The 20,841-nt window shown below is 47.4% G+C and overlaps 3 protein-coding genes across 3 annotated transcripts in view; 1 reads left to right on the top strand and 2 right to left on the bottom strand.

Moving 5' to 3' along the window:
• The window catches only part of asap1a (ArfGAP with SH3 domain, ankyrin repeat and PH domain 1a), a 34,416-nt gene extending 30,446 nt beyond the window's left edge, over positions 1 to 3,970 (bottom strand). Inside the window, exons 1-2 of the mRNA XM_073491706.1 lie at positions 3,926 to 3,970; positions 149 to 788 (exon numbers count right to left, since the gene is read on the bottom strand). Of these exons, the coding sequence (XP_073347807.1) occupies positions 149 to 788; positions 3,926 to 3,970 (685 nt within the window). The remainder of the gene's footprint in view (positions 1 to 148; positions 789 to 3,925) is intronic.
• Positions 2,167 to 7,691, top strand: tmub1 (transmembrane and ubiquitin-like domain containing 1). Its single transcript, XM_073491314.1, has 3 exons — positions 2,167 to 2,274; positions 5,247 to 5,767; positions 6,957 to 7,691. The coding sequence occupies exons 2-3, from the start codon at positions 5,289 to 5,291 to the stop codon at positions 7,306 to 7,308; spliced, it is 831 nt and encodes a 276-aa protein (XP_073347415.1). The 5' UTR covers positions 2,167 to 2,274; positions 5,247 to 5,288; the 3' UTR covers positions 7,309 to 7,691.
• A 1,429-nt stretch (positions 7,692 to 9,120) lies between these two features.
• Positions 9,121 to 20,458, bottom strand: LOC141016772 (dynein axonemal heavy chain 17-like). Its single transcript, XM_073491313.1, has 22 exons — positions 20,091 to 20,458; positions 19,402 to 19,604; positions 19,116 to 19,302; positions 18,348 to 18,447; positions 18,191 to 18,276; positions 17,984 to 18,109; positions 17,738 to 17,896; positions 17,035 to 17,106; positions 16,495 to 16,662; positions 16,303 to 16,419; positions 15,976 to 16,226; positions 14,197 to 14,389; positions 13,507 to 13,653; positions 13,312 to 13,417; positions 12,472 to 12,575; positions 12,251 to 12,370; positions 12,014 to 12,157; positions 11,513 to 11,677; positions 11,196 to 11,432; positions 10,900 to 11,069; positions 10,673 to 10,817; positions 9,121 to 9,537 (listed from the first exon to the last, which is right to left on the bottom strand). The coding sequence occupies exons 1-22, from the start codon at positions 20,433 to 20,435 to the stop codon at positions 9,532 to 9,534; spliced, it is 3,351 nt and encodes a 1,116-aa protein (XP_073347414.1). The 5' UTR covers positions 20,436 to 20,458; the 3' UTR covers positions 9,121 to 9,531.
• Between the last annotated feature and the right edge of the window lie 383 nt (positions 20,459 to 20,841).

The following is a 20,841-nucleotide window of genomic DNA, read 5'->3' on the forward strand; positions in this document are numbered from 1 at the left end:
GTCAGCAGCAGCTCTCCTGCCCCCCACAGAGCACCACCCTCCCTCCACCGCCCAGAGCGCTGAGAAGAGTCCAGATCACCAACAGTGTGATGATACGCGTGTCCCACCCTGAGACGAGCAGCCGGCAGCCCCTTCATCACCTGCTCACCCTCAGTGCTTCCTGAACCCGTCACCTTGTTCTTCAGGGAGTCCAGACGACACACCTTCACACAGAGCTGGTACAGCGGCTTCTTCTCCACGGACTCCAACTTCCCAAACCAGGGAGTGACGAAAGTTAACAGCCTGTCACTGTCCTCCTGCCGCTCCCCCACCACTGTCCTCCTGCCGCTCCCCCACCACTGTCCTCCTGCCGCTCCCCCACCACTGTCCTCCTGCCGCTCCCCCACCACTGTCCTCCTGCCACTCCCCCACCACTGTCCTCCTGCAGCTCCCCCACCACTGTCCTCCTGCCACTCCCCCACCACTGTCCTCCTGCCGCTCCCCCACCACTGTCCTCCTGCCGCTCCCCCACCACTGTCCTCCTGCCGCTCCCCCACCACTGTCCTCCTGCCGCTCCCCCACCACTGTCCTCCTGCCGCTCCCCCACCACTGTCCTCCTGCCGCTCCCCCACCACTGTCCTCCTGCCGCTCCCCCACCGCTGTCCTCCTGCCACTCCCCCACCACTGTCCTCCTGCCACTCCCCCACCACTGTCCTCCTGCCGCTCCCCCACCACTGTCCTCCTGCCGCTCCCCCACCACTGTCCTCCTGCCGCTCCCCCACCACAGGAGCAACCGTCAGGGCTGGAGGCTGTGAGGGCCGCCGTCATCCCACGGCTCAACGCCCGCAAGGCTCCCGACATCAGTCCTCATGGGTCCTGGCAGGGCAGCACAAAAAGGAGGAGGAGAAGGAGGAGGAGAAGCAGGAGAAGGAGGAGAAGGAGAAAGAGAAGGAGGAGGAGAGGAAGTAGAAGAGTAGGAGGAGGAGTAGAAGGAGAAGCAGGAGAAGGAGGAGGAGGAGGAGAAGGAGGAAGAGAGGAAGGAGAAGAAGAAGGAGGAGAAGAAGGAGAAGAGGAAGGAGAAGAAGAAGGAGGAGGAGGAGAAGGAGAAGGAGGAGGAAGAGAAGAAGGAGAAGAGGAAGAAGAAGGAGTAGAAGAAGAAGGAGGAGAAGGAGGAGAAGAGGAAGGAGAAGAGAAGGAGTAGAAGCAGAAGAGGAGTAGAAGAAGGAGGAGGAGAAGGAGTAGAAGCAGAAGAGGAGTAGAAGAAGAAGGAGAAGAGGAAGGAGAAGAAGAAGGAGGAGGAGAAGGAGAAGGAGGAGGAAGAGAAGAAGGAGAAGAGGAAGAAGAAGGAGTAGAAGAAGAAGGAGGAGAAGGAGGAGGAGGAGGAGGAAGAGAAGAAGGAGGAGAAGGAGAAGAGGAAGGAGGAGGAGGAGAAGAGGAAGGAGGAGAAGAAGGAGGAGAAGAGGAGTAGAAGAAGAAGGAGGAGGAGGAGGAGAAGAGGAAGGAGGAGAAGAAGGAGAAGGAGGAGTAGAAGCAGAAGAGGAGTAGAAGAAGAAGGAGAAGAGGAAGGAGAAGAAGAAGGAGGAGGAGGAGAAGGATGAGGAAGAGAAGAAGGAGAAGAGGAAGAAGAAGGAGTAGAAGAAGAAGGAGGAGAAGGAGGAGGAGAAAAGGAAGGAGAAGAAGAAGGAGGAGAAGGAGGAAGAGAAGAAGGAGAAGAGGAAGAAGAAGAAGAAGGAGAAGAAGAAGGAGGAGAAGGAGAAAAGGAAGGAGGAGGAGAAGGAGGAGGAGGAGGAGGAGGAAGAGAAGAAGGAGAAGAGGAAGAAGAAGGAGAAGAAGAAGGAGGAGAAGGAGAAAAGGAAGGAGGAGGAGGAGGAGGAGGAAGAGAAGAAGGAGTAGAAGAAGGAGAAGAAGAAGGAGGAGAAGGAGAAAAGGAAGGAGGAGGAGAAGGAGGAGGAGGAGGAGGAGGAGGAGGAGGAGGAAGAGAAGGAGAAGAGGAAGAAGAAGGAGAAGAAGGAGGAGAAGAAGGAGAAGAAGGAGAAGAGGAGTAGAAGAAGAAGGAGGAGGAGGAGAAGAAGAACCTTGATAAGCGCTATATAAAATAAATTTATTATTATTATTATTATTAAGAAGAAGAAGAAGAAGAAGAAGAAGAAGAAGCGCGTCACTGCTGCGTCAGTTCCGTCGGAACCACAGAAGAAGACGGAGGAGCCGAAGCAGGAAGTGAGAGCAGCAGTCAGAAGAGATTAGCCTGATTAGCCTGCAGGCTAACGCAGTGATATGAGGTTTCGAAGCTGAACAGTAAGTTTTTTCTTTCCTGTCGCTGATCTGCGGACTCTCTCTCTGTCTGTAGTTTCATTACCGAGCCGCTGACTGACGCTGTTAGCATGTAGCCTAGCTGACTTCCTGTCCGGCTGCGAGTTAAACGCTGTTAGCAGTTAGCAGTTAGCACAGAGTTTTAGCTCAGTGTTAATGTGAGTTCAGTTAATCATCAGCAGGTTGTTCCGGTCAGGATGTTACAGTGGAGCTGCTGGTTACCGTCCGGACTGACCGCTGATCAGCTAACAGTCAGCCCGGGCAGGTGAGCCGCAGGTACACCTGTCCGTCCGCAGACTGTCCGTCAGTCCGTCTGCAGGCGAGCAGGAACCTCCTGCACATCTGTAATCAGACTGAGCAGCTGACAGAGACAGCTGTGGAGGACCAGCACCAACACATCAGAACTAAACCTGGAACATGTTCAGTAGTTCTTTGATCAGTCAGAACCATGACTGTTTGTCATGGTTCTGACTCACCGTGGGAATATAGCGCTCCAGCAGTAACCAGAGGAAATGAAGTAGAAGTATTTAGTGGTTGAAGCTCTGAGCTGCTGTGTGACGACAGCTAATGACTGAGTTTAACTATATTTTAAAAAATAAGTATTTTGATAATCAATGGATTGATCGATCAACCTTCATACAGGCGATGATTGAGGAGCGACCTCATCTCCATCCAGTCAAACAAAGAAAATGAAGAACATAAGAAATATAGACAAATGAAATCACACAGGCTCATTGACATCCATTAATAAACTATTGATTACATCAGATAATGCGATTAAAATTAAAATGTCAAAAACATTCAGTCACATTAAAGTCAGAAAAATTAAAACTTAACATAATTGTAGATGAAACACGTCACGTAGAATCATCCTGATCAAATAATGAAATGTAAATAAAATGTATTAATTGAAATGAATTGCAGCCAGAGGTTTAAAGTCAAGTTTGTGAGATGGCCTGAAGCTGTTTATTATTTATTTATGAATCCATTATTATTAGTATTGATTTGAACCAGCTGCTTTCAAACTTTATCTAAACAGCTCAGACAGGAACAGATCTGCCGGATCAGCCTCAGGTTCTGTTCTGACACCGTGACTCAGGTGACGGATATTTACACGACAAACATCCCTTCTTGTTTGTTATGACATCACTTCCTGTTTGTTACAGCTGACTAAAGTTCACTTTTAATTAAATCCTTATTTATGTAAAGTTTATATATTTGTTGAAGATCAACAACAACACATATTCTTTGATCACCAATAATCACTTAATCTGTAGTGTGTGTGTGTGTGTGTGTGTGTGTGTGTGTGTGTGTAAACACAGGCCTCAGATTAAACACATTTCTTCATCAACAGATTTGTTTTTCACACACACTGACCTCGCTCACCTGATTACCCACAATGCTCTTTGCTGCAGACTGCTGACCTGCTGTTTATTTTATTCCTCTCGAGGCCAACCCGTCCTGATTATTAATGAATCAATATCAGTGAGATGAAAGGTGATGAACGTCCTCCACCGTCTCCATCAGTGTCTGTTTCTAACATCGACGTTAAACCCATAAAGCTGCTCAATAACCAATAAGTTCTGATCAGTTCTGACCGTCACATTTTGTAAATAGAAACAGTGAGGTATCTCACCATGTCAGAGCTGCAGGAGATCCAGTCCTCTGCACCAAACTCCATTCAGAATCTGGTCGTTTTATTTCTCTGACACGATGAACACTTCTTCATTAATCAGATAAATAATCATGAATCTTTAATTCTGCTGAAACATTGAATCTTTTCTCATATTTTATAGATTAAACCTTCACTTGATATAAAAAGCTGGAGCATGATCTGATTATTAAACTGCAGTCTGTGTTCAGATCTGTGACTCTTCACTGCTGTTTCAGTGTTTTTGCCCTCCGTGTAGATATCCTGACCTTACGCTGAGTACATTTCCCACAATGCACCTTTGATGACAGCCTCCCAGCCACGTTAACAGCCATGTCTTTAAAAATTGCTCCAGTTTGATGTCCAGACACCTTAACTGTTTTCTACTAACAGGAAGTGTGATGTCATCTGTCAGTCTCACAAACATGAAGTGAAATGTTTCATATTTGTCTTGTTTACCTGTGTGCATCAGGTGTATTATGGGCTGAGTACTTCCTGCTTTATCACATGTCCTGTGTGATGTCTGATGACATCACTGTGACCTCATCAGGCCTGATGTTTATGAGTAAAGTAACAGGCTGTGTCCAAATTCAGGGGCTGCAGCCCAGGAAGGGCGCATTTGAAGGCCAATTACGTCACAACGCTGCGCGAAGGCTGCTCCACATGCAGCCCACACATGCAGCCTTCCCCACCCTCGTTTAGGAGGACGCACCGCTACTGTCCTTCGCGGCCTCACATATCCCAAGATCCTTTGCGCACCGCTGCTCAGTCCCGAAACAGAAGAGGAAGCAAGAGAAAATGGCGACATCAAGTGGCGCAGACATGACATTCAAATTTAAGTAATGGGTTCATACTCGGTTTTTACTCATTTGAACATCCAACGCCAGATATGTTAAACTTCAAGGGACTATAAAACCTCCAAAGTTTAACTTTCAGTTAAAATACGTGACGCTGGTACTGCTGTGGTAAACATAGTTGTTATTCACCGGTGGGTTCATGTTTATTTTGTAATGTTGATAATTCAATTTAGATTTGACACATTGTACACACACAAATAAATGTACACGTTTGATAGATTTGAACCAAAACAGACTTTAATGCATGAACACCTGGTGACGCAACCAGGAAACACTCCGAAGGCTGGACCGTCCCATTTAACAGCGGTGGACGCGGCCTTCAAGGTCTCTCTGAAGGACCCGGCCCTCGTGGGCCGCAAAGGCCGCGTCCTTGAAGGCTGCAGCCCCTGAATTTGGACACAGCCACAGTGTGTGAGGTGTTGATGCTAAGCCCCGCCCCCTGTGTGCAGGTGTGTGACCCGTGTTGACCTCAACGGGCGTTGCCGTGGGCGATGGCTCTGATTGAAGGTGTGGGAGACGAGGTGACACTGCTGTTCGGCTCCCTGCTGCTCCTCCTGGTGCTCCTGCTCGCCTGGATCTCCACTCGCACCGCCGAGCCCCCAGAACACCTGTTCTCCTCCACCACAGGCCCCGCCCCTTCACAGAGGAGCAGCTCCACCCACCAGGACACACCTCCCTCCTCCACCAACACCACCTCTTCACCCCCCTCCCCCTCCAGCTCTGTGAGTGACAGCTCTCTGACAGAGGCTCCGCCCACCAACAACTCCACCCAGGAGGAGAAGGATGAGGGGGGCGAGAGGGGGGAGGCAGGGGGAGGAGATGGTGTTAGGAGCAGAGGAGGAGGAGGAGGAGGAGGAGGAGGAGAGCCTTCATCCTCTCAGAGGAACATGGTGCTCCGACTGAAGTTTCTCAACGACACCGAGAGGACGGCTCAGGTCCAACCACAGGACACCATCGGATACATCAAACGGTACTACACAGTACTACACAGTACTACACAGTACTACACACTGATACACAGTACTACACACAGTACTACACACTGATACACACAGTACTACACAGTACTACACACAGTACTACACACTGATACACAGTACTACACACAGTACTACACACTGATACACACAGTACTACACAGTACTACACACAGTACTACACACTGATACACACAGTACTACACAGTACTACACACAGTACTACACACTGATAGACACAGTACTACACAGTACTACACACAGTACTACACACTGATACACAGTACTACACACAGTGCTACACACTGATGCACACAGTACTACACACTGATACACACAGTACTACACAGTACTACACACTGATACACACAGTACTACACACTGATACACACAGTACTACACAGTACTACACACTGATACACAGTACTACACACAGTACTACACACTAGTGCTGTGCGATATGGACAAAATTTTATATCTTGATAACGATTTATATCCCGATATAGTATTTTTTCTTAGAATTATATATATATATTCAAATCAATCACATCTCAGCACTATTTTTGATAACCATGTGAATGAAGGGCAGATGAATGGCACTTTCTCCTTTTATTCGTGCCTTTTTGCAGGACTGTCACAACAAATAAGTATCCGCGTCTGATGTAACGTAACTAGTAACGTTATTTTCGTCTCCCATTGCGCCCTCCTCCGTCTCCGCCACGCTGCTTTGCCTCTGTTTACTCCCGGGCGACCGGTGCCGTAAACGAGTCCTTGCGGGTGACGTAAAAATGCCTCCACAAAGCAGCAGCGTTGCTGCAGTTACATTCGCCTTCATACAGTGAACTTGTTTTGAACTCAACATTTGGATATCCAACGGTCATTCCGACGTTGAGTTGTGCTTTACACGGCGTATTGAATCACAACCGTAGTGTACGTTAGCGTTAGTGTAGCAACGGTGCTAAACAAGTAGCCTACACGTTAAAATTACGATAGAAACAACAGAGGGTTATATCCTACGGTAGACATTTTTATATCGCGCTACGATATGTATCGTAATATCGCACAGCTCTACTACACACTGTACTACACACAGTACTACACACTGATACACACAGTCTCTCCTCTCTCTCAGGACCTGAACAGTGTCTCTGGTTCTGACCTCTGACCTCTCCTCTCTTTCAGGACCTACTTTGCGGGTCAGGAACAGCAGGTCCGGTTGATCTATCAGGGTCAGCTGCTGCAGGACGACGCTCAGACTTTGGCCTCTCTGAACCTGGTCCATAATTGCGTTCTGCACTGTCACATCTCACAGCACACTGGTCGGGGGGCAGCAGGGGGCCCGCGGCCCGCCGACCAGGTGCAGGTGGCTCTAAACGTTGGCAGCCTGATGGTCCCCCTGCTAGTCCTCATGCTGTCCGTGCTGTGGTACTGTCAGATCCAGTACCGGCAGTTCTTCACCGCTCCGGCCACCGCCTCGCTGGTCGGAGTCACCATCTTCCTCAGCCTGGTGGCCTTCGGAGTCTACCGCCGCTAGCTGCTCTTTGATTGGCTGCTGCTTCTGTCTGTGACCTTTTGACCTCTGAGCCGGCGGGACTCAAACCTGCGGGACAAAATGGACGCTGATAGTTAATGTTTCTTTTTCTGTTGCCATGGAGACGCCGAGTGTTAACAAGGACTTTTTGACCTTTATTTCTTTTTAGCTCTTGTTTCTCTGTAGGTTTCATCATTGTGCCTCTTTTACTTTCTGGTTCCTCCGGTCTGTTCTGGTCCTGAAGGGGGTCCCGGTCAGACCAGCACCAGACTGTAGACCCGACCCGTCTGTCTGTCTCTGTCTGTCTGTCTGTCCATCTGAACAGGAAGTGTAAATTAAATTACAGCTTTTGAAGAGAAAGAAATTCTATTAAATCATTTATTTATCTTGCTGTGGTTCTTTGTGTCACTGTGAACTCAAAGTCCTGGTCAGGACTCTGGAGGTCCGTCCAAATCCACCATCCATCAGGTCCACCTTCATGGAATCCTGAGAGACTGACTGCAGCCTACACTCAGAAATTACCCAGAATCCACTGCAGCACTTACGAGTTGACTGTAAGGACACTCCCACATCATGTAGGGACACTCCCGCATCACGTAGGGACACTCCCGCATCACGTAGGGACACTCCCGCATCACGTAGGGACACTCCCGCATCACGTAGGGACACTCTCACATCATGTCCGGACACTCCCACACAGAGTTAAAAGCCTGCAGCTCCTCCAGTTAGTTAGAAGTGAAGAAGCCTCTTGGGTGAGACGTGAAACATCTTCAACAAACTGAAACAAGTCCAGTTGACTACGATAAAGAACTTAGAGGTACCAGGACCCGGATGACTGAGAACCTTCATCAACACGACATTTACTTAACTAGAGGTATTTGTACTTGAGTATTTTATTCTCATGTCACTTTCAGCTCCAGCCTCATTACATTTATCTGACAGCTGTAGTTACTAGTTACTTTACAAATTAAAGTGTTTTTTGCATGTAAAACTGTTTTTGATTGGATTGATGATAAAATATTTTAATTTGGCACTGATGCAGCATGTAATCTGTGAAGTAACTAGTAACTAAAGTTATCAAATGTAGTGGAGTAAAAAGTACAATATTTGTCTCCAAAATGTAGTGGAGTGGAAAATGGAAATACTCAAGTAAGGCACAAGTACCTCAAAACTGAACTTCAGTGTAGTACTTCAGTAAATGTACTTAGTTACATTCTCTCACTACTGCATCCTCAAAGTAACTGATATCATCAAATAAATGGAGTGATGTAAACATTCCAATATTTTCCTTTGAGATGTTCTGGACTGGAAGAAGGAATTAACAGAAATACTCAGGTACAAGTACCTTTAAACTGTACTAGAGTAGATTTACTCAGTTACGTTCCATCACTGCTAAGAAAAGTCACTCAAGCACTTAAGTACAACTTTCAGACACTATTTTCATTTCATGTCAGTTTCTACTTCTAGTACAATATTGTTTCTTTACTTGAGTATTTAAACTTCTGAGACAAACATTGTACTTTTACTGCAGTACTGAGTAACACTTTTAATGCACGACTTTAACTTGTAATGGACTTTTTTTTTTTACTTCTTTTAATCACGTTAAGGATCTGGTAATTGTAGTGGAGTAAAAAGTACAATATTTCCCACTGAGATGTAATAGAGTAGAAGTAAATGTGACATGAAATGGAAACAGTAAAACTGAATCGCCTCAAAACTGCTCTGAAGTACAGGACCTGAATAAATGTTATATTTGTTCCATGTGACCCGACACAGAGTACTTTTACTCTTAATACTTTAACTACATGTCCCTGATTATACTTACATACTTTTTTAATGCAGGACTTGTATTAGTACAGTGTGGTATGACTTGTAGAGCTTCTCAGACTTACATGATGTCATTGAACGCATCAGACACAAGCTGTTAAATATAAAAGTCAAATATCAAACAGAAACGATCATTAAAGGTCTGTTTCTCACACGTCTGTTCTGGTTGAAAGTAGGCGGGGTTCTCTTGAAAAAGGTGATGTTACACAGTTCTCTGTGCACCAATCAGGACTGAGCTGAAGGTGAGTCAGACGGCTGGTGTGAAGCACTGCAGACACTGATGCTTCTCTGAGTTAACAGACTGCAGCTGTGATTCATTCATTGACTTTTAATGATTACTTTGACCAAACTTTTCTTTTTTAATTATTCTCATTTTCAGACGTCTCTTCATCCTCTTCATCAACACTGAAACAAACAGAAACAGACAGATGAACGTTGTGAACTACATCATGCTCCTGAATGCACCGTCACTCTGAAGAAGTAACATGTAGACTGTATATATATGATACCACAGTAGGACCTGCTCACACTGCACTGATGCTGGGATTCATTAAAGGAATAGTTCACTCTAGAACAAAATTCAGTCATTATGGACTCGTCCTCATGCTGATGAGAAGTCCGGTGTAGTTTCTTATTCCTCAAAGTGCAGCTGGAGACCCGCGGGTCTGCTGTGAGTGTCAAAGTTTCAAATCACCAGTGCAGCAGATCCCTCTTGTGTTTGTGTGTCGCTCGGTCGCTCACAGCAGGAAGTAAATACCGGTGTGTATCTATCGCGAGTCTCGTTCATCTTGTCTGGCGGCTTCCGTAGTGCAAACGCTGTGAGGAGCCTCGTGCCTCCAGGCAGATACAGCACAGTGACTGTTCAGGCTGTAAAATGGACTAAATGACGTCATTTCCAGTAAACTCTGGATGTCGCCACTTCAGGACACTTGGATTGCAGCGGACGAGCAGTATGGAGGAATATTACAAAGGTTTTGTGTAGTTTTATGGACCTTTTCATCTTGGACACCATTTACGCTCGTTATATGGATTATTGGTGCAGGACGGACCCGCAGGTCTCCAGCTGCACTTTGAGGAATAAGAAACTACACCGGACTCTCATCAGCATGAGGGTGAGTCCATAATGACTGAATTTCGTTCTAGAGTGAACTATTCCTTTAAGAAGCATAGATGAGTGCTGGAACAATACAATCAAACAGGTGTAGCAGCTGAAGTTCAGGTGTGAGCAGGTGTGAGCAGGTGTGAGCAAGTGAGGTTCAGGTGTATGCACAAGTAAGTAAACCACACATCTAAACTGTAAACTGTCAGCTAAGTTAATAATAGAACATTAAACAGTAAATATTAAAAACAGTGTCATGTGACTTCCTGTCTCAGAGCAGGTGTGGGCGGAGCTACAGCGTTTGAAGCTCTGAACTTTATTAACAGAAACAGACTCCACAGATTCAGTCCTGTTAGACTGCGTTCAGGGCAGAAAGCCCCAAAACGCCACAGAAGGAAGTGACATCATAAACCACAATCTCTGTCAGAGTTATGTCACTACCTGTAGCTGTGCGGACAGGTGTTCAGGCAGCTGGACTCCTGCAGCCTCCAGCAGGAGGATGGTTTCTGTCAGAGGAAGACTGGAGGAGTCTTCATCATCATCATCATCATCATCATCGTCAGCACGACGCCTCACCTGCTGCAGACTGAACACACACACACACATACACACACACACGTGAGTTTACCTGTCACTGACTGAGGCCAGCTGATCTCAGGTGTGTTTACCTGTCACTGACTGAGTCCAGCAGGTACTCTGTGTACATGTGTCTCCAGTCATGGATAATTGACAGCAGGGAGTCTCTGAAGGGCCGGAGGTCGACCTGCAGCCAGCCGTGCAGAATAATGACATCATCCAGGTGAGTCACCTCTCTGCTCAGTCTGTGGAGCGACTCGATCTGAAGCAACACATCACAGCAGGTGAGATCAGAGTGACCAGAGTCTCCACCCACACAGGTGGACGCAGTAACAAATATTAAGACAATACAGATGGACAGTAGAATACCTGGACAGGTGTGCCTCACCTCTCTCTGGAAGTCCTTCAGGCTGGGCGGGGCTTCCTCGGCTTCCAGCTCATCAGGTCTAAGCTGTCTGCTGTAGGCCAGAAAGTCCTGCATCATCTCCTTCCTGTTGCTCTGCCACAGGTACGAGTACCTGTCCAGCCCCGCCCTCAGATGCTCCGCCTCCTCCTTCACCAGCACCAGGTGACGCATCACTTCCTGTTCCAATGCAGTGAGATCTGGACTCTGCTGCAGAGACTCCTGACAAACGCAGGTTTACTTTAGTTTACTTCCCAGAAACAACAGCTGCATGTGTGATGTCAGAGTGATGTCACAGTCACCTGGAGGTTGTCATGGCGACTCACAGAGATCCGGGCTGGCAGACTCGCTGCTGTGTAAATGTCAGTGATGATGGTCTTCAGGAGGCCGCCGCCCACTGACGGCTCTAACACACTTCCTGTTTCCTGCAGCTCCAGACGGACCCCCACCAACGGAGCTCTGCAGGTCTACACACACACACACACACACACACACACACACACACATACACACACACAGTAATGTTCAGTAAAGATACGCAGTACAGTAGGTGTTTCTGTGTGTGTACCTGTGGGTCCACGTGTGTGTTCCATGTGGGTCCATGTGTGTACCTGTGGGTCCAGGTGTGTGTACCTGTGGGTCCATGTGTGTACCTGTGGATCCAAGTGTGTGTACCTGTGGGTCCAGGTGTGTGTACCTGTGGATCCAAGTGTGTGTACCTGTGGGTCCAGGTGTGTGTACCTGTGGGCAGGTGTGTGTACCTGTGGGTCCATGTGTTTACCTGTGGATCCAGGTGTGTGTACCTGTGGGTTCATGTTGTCAGACAGGGAGTGCAGAGATCTGAGCAGCAGCTGGAACAGTCCGTGCTGGACTTGGTCGTCGATGTGGTCCAGATACCTGATCCAGGACTCAGAGGAGTCCTCAGCTCCGTACAGACTCCTGTTCACCTGAGGACACAGAGGAGGTCACATCAGCACCTGTCCACGCGCACCTCTCTTTTCTACTCCGCCCCCTGCTCCTCAGGTGTGATCTGTGGTTACCTGTGTTAACCTGAGCAGTTGCTGTCCCTCCTCTCTGATTTGTCTGTAGCTCTGCTCTGTAGCTCCACCCTCCAGCAGTGAGTCACCTGAGTGCTGCAGCAGGTGAAGCTCCGCCCAGCCCTGTAGGTGCAATAACCAAACGTCATCTTGGTGTTCAGGCGAATCTGCCCCAGTGTTTACACTGTCACTGGTAGACACACTGACTGACTGAGGTCACTCACCTGAATGATGCCTGTCATGGCGTCCATGTTGGCTCTGGCTTCGCTTACTGTAGAGTGGAACATCAACACTCTCTCTCTCTGCTGCTCCACCAGGTGCTGCACACCTGAACACACACACGTGTGACGTGTTGTGTTATGTGACGTGTTGTGTGACGTGTCATGTGACGTGTCATGTGTCATGTGACGTGTTGTGTGACGTGTTATGTTGTGTTATGTGACGTGTTGTGTTATGTGACGTGTTGTGTTATGTGACATGTCATGTTGTGTTGTGTGACGTGTCATGTGACGTGTCGTGTGACGTGTCATGTGACGTGTCGTGTTATGTGACGTGTCATGTTGTGTTATGTGACGTGTTGTGTGACGTGTCATGTGATGTGTTGTGTTATGTGACGTGTCGTGTTATGTGAAGTGTCATGTGTCGTGTTGTGTGACGTGTCATGTGATGTGTTGTGTTATGTGACGTGTCGTGTTATGTGAAGTGTCATGTGTCGTGTTGTGTGACGTGTCATGTGATGTGTTGTGTCATGTGACGTGTCATGTTATGTGTTGTGTTATGTGACGTGTTGTGTGACGTGTCATGTGATGTGTTGTGTTATGTGAAGTGTCATGTGTCGTGTTGTGTGACGTGTCATGTGATGTGTTGTGTCATGTGACGTGTCATGTTATGTGTTGTGTTATGTGACGTGTCGTGTTGTGTGACGTGTCATGTGATGTGATGTGTTGTGTCATGTGACGTGTCATGTTATGTGACGTGTCATGTGATGTGTCATGTTATGTGACGTGTCATGTGATGTGTCATGTTATGTGATGTGTCATGTGACGCGTCATGTGACGTGTCACCTTCACAGCTCCAGGTGTTTGTCTGCAGCTCGGACAGATTCTGGTACAGGTCTTGCTGCTGGTCCTGGATCAGGGGAAGCTCCACCTGCAGGACGTCACTCACCACCTGGAGGAGGACCACACCTGTCAAATGACCTCCTTCATCTTCACCACCATCTAACTGTCAGACCTGTGTGTGTGTGAGTGTGTGTGTACCTGGTTGTAGCAGGACACCATGTGACTCAGGCTCAGGTAGGTCTGAGTGATGTCATCTCTACAGGTAAGGAGTCGAGCAGTGTCAGGGTGGAGCTCCACATCTGCCTCCCTGCTCACACACCTGAGCTCCCTGAGCACCTCCTCAAGCTGGACACACACACATACACACACACATTTTGAATGAGGTAATGATCCTGTAAGCGTGACTTTGTTTGTAAAATTTAAAATAAAATAAAATAAAACTAAAAGCTGAGTCTTCATGTTCCCTGAATGTTGAACTAATTAAATAACTGTAGCTTCTGCCTGAAAAAGAAAAACTGAAGAATGTGTGGAAGTTAAAGTTTTGATGTTTCAGAGATAATTCTATGTTGAAAGTTGAAACATTACAAAAACGTTTAAATGTCAAAACTTTTCTGTCTTGTCAGCCTATACATTTAAATACTGGTTGTTAGTATGTTACAGTGTTTTTCAGTGTCCATAATGCTCCACAGTGTGAAGTTTATCAGCACACGGCCATTAAAACATCTTTGTGTGACATCACAAACGCAGCAGGTGAGTGTTACTGGTTCATACGTTCATAAAATAAACAGAGGCTGGAGGACTCTGCTCTGCCAATGAGCTCCTGTTCTCCCAGGTAACAGCAGCAGACAGGTGAGTGGAGGCTGCGGCTCCACCCTTCCTCTGACTGACCTTGTGGCTGCAGTTAACTCCCAGCATGCCTTGCTGGCTGTGTTGTATCAGAGGTTGCTCCAAGATGAATCCACAGTCTGAGTCCAGCTGACGGCTCCAGTCTGATCTCACCTGGTCCCTAAAGTCCTGCAGGAGGTCCACAACCTTCTGGAACCTCTGCAGCACCAGCTGGGACTCACCTGAGTCCACACACCTGAACACAACACACAGACTGTCTTTCAACACATCATAAACTGTAGTTTTACATGTGTTGGACAGTAATCTGAGGAGTTACAGGTGTTGGACAGTAATCTGAGGTTTTACATGTGTTGGACCGTAATCTGAGGAGTTACAGGTGTTGGACAGTAATCTGAGGAGTTACAGGTGTTGGACAGTAATCTGAGGTCTTACAGGTGTTGGACAGTAATCTGAGGTCTTACAGGTGTTGGACAGTAATCTGAGGTCTTACATGTGTTGGACAGTAATCTGAGGTCTTACATGTGTTGGACAGTAATCTGAGGTCTTACAGGTGTTGGACAGTAATCTGAGGAGTTACAGGTGTTGGACAGTAATCTGAGGATTTACATGTGTTGGACAGTAATCTGAGGATTTACATGTGTTGGACAGTTATCTGAGGAGTTACAGGTGTTGGACAGTAATCTGAGGAGTTACAGGTGTTGGACAGTAATCTGAGGAGTTACAGGTGTTAGGCAGTAATCTGAGGAGTTACAGGTGTTGGACAGTTATCTGAGGAGTTACAGGTGTTGGACAGTAATCTGAGGTCTTACATGTGTTGGACCGTAATCTGAGGATTTACATGTGTTGGACAGTAATCTGAGGTCTTACATGTGTTGGACCGTAATCTGAGGAGTTACAGGTGTTGGACAGTAATCTGAGGTCTTACATGTGTTGGACAGTAATCTGAGGATTTACATGTGTTGGGCAGTAATCTGAGGATTTACATGTGTTGGACAGTTATCTGAGGAGTTACAGGTGTTGGACAGTAATCTGAGGAGTTACAGGTGTTGGACAGTAATCTGAGGAGTTACATGTGTTGGACAGTAATCTGAGGTCTTACAGGTGTTGGACAGTAATCTGAGGATTTACATGTGTTGGACAGTAATCTGAGGTCTTACATGTGTTGGACAGTAATCTGAGGACTTACATGTGTTGGACAGTAATCTGAGGTCTTAATGTGTTGGACAGTAATCTGAGGAGTTACAGGTGTTGGACAGTAATCTGAGGAGTTACAGGTGTTGGACAGTAATCTGAGGAGTTACAGGTGTTAGACAGTAATCTGAGGTCTTACATGTGTTGGACAGTAATCTGAGGACTTACATGTGTTGGACAGTAATCTGAGGTCTTACATGTGTTGGACAGTAATCTGAGGTCTTAATGTGTTGGACAGTAATCTGAGGAGTTACAGGTGTTGGACAGTAATCTGAGGATTTACATGTGTTGGACAGTAATCTGAGGAGTTACAGGTGTTGGACAGTAATCTGAGGAGTTACAGGTGTTGGACAGTAATCTGAGGATTTACATGTGTTGGACAGTAATCTGAGGTCTTAATGTGTTGGACAGTAATCTGAGGAGTTACAGGTGTTGGACAGTAATCTGAGGATTTACAGGTGTTGGACGGTAATCTGAGGATTTACATGTGTTGGACAGTAATCTGAGGAGTTACAGGTGTTGGACGGTAATCTGAGGATTTACATGTGTTGGACAGTAATCTGAGGAGTTACAGGTGTTGGATAGTAATCTGAGGAGTTACAGGTGTTGGACAGTAATCTGAGGAGTTACAGGTGTTGGACGGTCCTGTAGCTGTTCAGAGCGTCCTCAGCTCTCAGTCGGAGCTGTTGAGTCCAGCAGAGTTTGGCTGCAGCAGACGGACTGAACCTGCTGAATGTTTCTGATTTCTCTTTCTGACTGAAGAACAGCAGCTCGGTTTGATCCAGCTCCACCAGGACCATCTCCACCAGCCAGATCAGGTGAGGACGCAGCTGATCCTGGATCAGAGGACGGTCCAGGATGAGCCTGAACATCTGCACCAGCTGAAACAGAGACCAGATCAGAACGGAGCTCGTCTCCCTGCAGCTGCTGTCGTGTGGAGGAGTTATAGACTCGTACCTTTGCTGCAGATGAAGACACGCAGCAGTCCTCTAAGGCTCTGCTGAGCACAAACACCAGCTGTCTGTCCAGGTCTGACACCTGAACCTGAAACTGATCCAGGTGAAGCTCAAAGCTCTGAGAAGAAGAGGAGGAGGCGTCACACACAGCTCAGAGTAAACGGGAGGATCCTCACACACAAGCTGAAGTCACCTGGTCGTCGGGGTCAGTGGGGTCACAGTTAGACTGGGACAGAGCCATCACATGACGCAGGAAGTCCAGATACACGTCCTGAACCACGTCAGTCCACATCCTGCTGCTGACACCGGACAGGACTGTCTGACCCAGCTGATGCAGCTGCAGACTGACACACAGCACCTCCTGCGGGATGACAGAGGAATTACAAACACAAACTGGTTCTGAAAATAACTGAGTACATTTACTCGCTGATAGTTTATAAACATTTCATTTTCTGCTTCTTTCTGCGTCTGTTCATCTTCTACATTACAAATATAATCAACTCATCGATCAATATCACAAATCAATATTACACATTATTACAGATTATTACAGATTATTAGAGATGAAACTAAAGTTAATGAGAAGAGCTGATGTAGGTGACGACACTGAGTGTCTCAGCCCTGCCTCTTTTATCCAATCAGGACAGAGAACTGCATGAAGAGGCGGCCCTGTGTGTGTGTGTGTGTGTGTGTGTGTGAGTGTGTGTGTGTGTGTGAGTGTGTGTGTGTGTACCTGGATGCTGTGCAGACGTGTCAGGAAGTTGTCCAGGTGAGAGAAGACCAGGTGTGAGGGAAAGTCCCAGCTCTGTGTGAGACACTTTCAACAGTTAACTGCTTCTGATCGTCTGACTGATCACACATTGATGTTACCATGGTTACCAGATGATTGACATTATGTTCACGGTGTACACAGACGATGTAAAGAGCTCCTCCTGAACAGTTCACGACCGGCAGATGATTTATTGAAGTCATGTTTGAAACTCTACTGTCCACCTGGATCCAGACCGAGACCCTCCACGTCAGGTGAGCACCTGAGCCTCAGTACTACAGTACCCATGAGCCTCAGCAGCAGGACTCACACAGTAGAATCTGTATCAGACACTCACTGACCGTTCATGTGGTGTTTTTTTACAACTGGGAAAATTCACGTGAACGTTCCCTGAAGTCAGAACAACAACTCTGAAAGACGACAGTAAACACTGTTGGCTCACAGGTGATGTGTAGATGGTGTTCACAGGTGATGTGTAGATGGTGTTCACAGGTGATGTGTAGATGGTGTTCACAGGTGATGTGTAGATGGTGTTCACAGGTGATGTGTAGATGGTGTTCACAGGTGATGTGTAGATGGTGTTCAGGTCGATTCAAATCTAAAGTCTGAAGAACGACAGGAAGCAGGAGGATCCCAGGAGCATGTGTTATGTGGTCTGCAGCTGTACCTGGTTCTGGTTCTGACTTTCCAGCTGAGTCCTGCACTGACTGTAGGCCTGTTTGAGGGTCTGCAGAGTCCGGATCACCAGTCTGACATCATCCAGGACTGGACCAGGGTCTGACACCAGACCATGCATCACTTCCTCCACACGCAGGAACTTCCTGCTCTGCGGAGGATAAAGGAGGGTTTGATAATCTCTCTCTCTCTCTCTCACACACACACACACACACACACACACACACTCTGTCAGTACCATCTGGATGAAGAGGTTGGAGATCTCCTGCAGCAGGACCACCATCCTGCCGGGTTTACAGTAGAACTCAGACTGGATCCACACCTGACGCACCTCCTCCATCACAGCAGCCATGTTGGCCCCCAGCTGCCAATCAAACATAAGTGATGATGTCACACTGAACACCAGCGACCTGCTCATAAACGTGACATCAGACAGCAGCTGTACCTGCTGGTACTCCACCTGCTCCACCTGCTCCAGCTTCTCCTGCAGACGAGTCAGATTCAGAGTCACATCTTCAGCCTCCTTCAGACCTGAGGAGGACATCACAGTCAGCTGTGTGTCAGAGTTTTTAGGAGATATGTCACAGATGGATGATTTCTACCTTCCTGGACGTCTCTGTAAATGTCTCTCAGAGTGGACCAGTAGACACTCTGTGCTTTCTGAACGATGGACGCCACCTGCTGAGCTCTGCTGCTGGTCAGCTGAACAAACATCAACAAGAAATAAACAATCTAAGATAGTTATACCATACCATGTACGGACACTCCCACACCATGTAAGGACACTCCCACACCATGTAAGGACACTCCCACACAGTGTGAGGACACGCCCACACTCTATGAGGACATTCCCACACTGTGTGAGAACACTCCCACACTCTGTGAGGACACTCCCACACGCTGTAAGGACACCCCCACACCATGTAAGGACACTCCCACACTCTATGAGGACATTCCCACACTGTGTGAGAACACTCCCACACTCTGTGAGGACACCCCCACACAGTGTGAGGACACTCCCACACCATGTAAGGACACTCCCACACTCTATGAGGACATTCCCACACTGTGTGAGAACACTCCCACACTCTGTGAGGACACTCCCACACTCTGTGAGGACACTCCCGTACAATGTAAGGACACTCCCACACTATGTAAGGACACTCCCACACCATGTAGGGACACTCCCACACTCCGTGAGGACACTCCCACATTCTGTGGGGACACACCCATACCATGTAAGGACACTCCCATACCATTGCAGTCCTCTCACACACCTGACTGGACCCAATCAGGCTGCTGTGGCCGTGTGACATCATCACCTGCTGTCAGTGTGACATCATCACCTGCTGTCAGTGTGACATCATCACCTGCTGCTGGATGAAGTGCAGGTTGTTCAGTCTGTTCCTCCAAAAGTTAAACTCCTCTGAGGGAAGCGGCTTCAGTCCGTCCAGAACCGGCTGAGACGAGTGCTGCTTCAGGAACTCTGACACAAGCTCCGCCCACTCTATGATCGTCGAATCACAGCTGTGGAGGAGCTCCATGTCTGACAGCTTCCTGTTAGAGGAGGGAGAGATGACGGCATGCTTTAGTTCAGATGGTGCCTCAGCTGGATGCCAACAGAGATGATGTTTATCTGACATTTGTCTGTCTTACCGAGCGTCGTCATGGAGTGCGTCGTCATGGAGAGCGTCGTCATGGAGAGCTTCAGGATGAGGTAGAAAGGTCTGTCCCTCTATGTGAGCCTTCATCACCAGCGCTTCGTTCTTCTGTCTCTCCATGAACCTCAGAGCCTCCTCAGCCACACCTGCTGCACAGGTACTGCTGGTTTCTGGGTTGCTAAGCAACAGGCAGGTCACCTGAGTCGAGAGACAAGACTTTACTTCTGCCTCAACTTACCTGAAATATCTTAATATAGCTCACTTAGTTTACCTGGCTTTGATAATGTAAATTGTCTTTATTCTTGCACGTTTGACCTGAATTAGCATTAGCTGACACTGCTTTAATATTAGCTTGAGCTTTAGCTTACCTAAAATAGCCTTAACATTCCTAGCCTTATGCAGTCAGCCTTGACGTTGGACCATTAGCTCAATTAGCATTGATGTGAATGTCATTCTTAACTTTAGCCATAACTACATTTGTCTTAGCTAGCACACCAACAGACTTCATATTAGCTTCTATTCTGTTTCCATGACTTCAAATCTCAAGTTTTTAACTGCTGGCCTTAGTTTAGCTTCAGTTGATGTTAGCCTTAGCTTAGCTAGCCTTTATATTACTGTTACCATAACTTCACACTTGGCATTAGCTTGAATTAGCCTGAGCTAACAGTTAGCTGTAGCTGTTACCTGCTCAGAGACAGCGATGATGAAGCTCAAGGCGTCCTCTCCCTGAACTTCTTGGATGATTAAACTCTCTCTGGTGTTTTCTTTGGTCAGAACTCCAGGTCCAGTTTTAGAGACACAGATGACTTTAGTTTGGACATTTGTTGGGAAGTGGAGGCTGGCAGAGAGTCCAGACTGTGGACGCTGACAGATGAACAGGGTCCAGTAGTCCTGAGTGTTGAAGAAGCTGTTGAACATCATCTGACTGTCCTGCTCTGACAGCAGGTCCCGCCATTGTTCAGGGTCCAGTCTGAAACTGTTGACGGTGAAACTCTGAAGTGGATCCAACCGCCTGTCTTCAGCGTCCATCTCTGTGTGTCTGTCTGTGTGTGTGTGTGTGTGTCTCTCTGTGTGTGTCTGTCTGTGTGTCTCTCTCTGTGTGTGTGTCTGTCTGTGTGTGTCTCTCTCTCTGTGTGTGTGTGTCTGTGTGTGTCTCTCTCTGTGTGTGTCTCTCTGTCTGTCTCTCTGTGTGTCTCTCTCTGTGTGTCTCTCTGTGTCTCTCTGTGTCTGTCTCTCTGTGTGTCTCTCTGTGTGTCTCTCTGTGTGTCTCTGTGTCTGTCTCTCTCTGTGTGTGTCTCTGTGTGTGTCTCTGTGTGTGTCTCTGTGTGTGTCTCTCTCTCTCTGTGTGTCTCTCTCTCTCTGTGTGTCTCTCTCTGTGTGTCTCTCTCTCTCTGTGTGTCTCTCTCTGTGTGTGTCTCTCTGTGTGTCTCTCTGT

This window comes from Pagrus major, chromosome 21, assembly GCF_040436345.1.
Source record: "Pagrus major chromosome 21, Pma_NU_1.0".
Classification (NCBI taxonomy): Eukaryota; Metazoa; Chordata; class Actinopteri; order Spariformes; family Sparidae; genus Pagrus; species Pagrus major.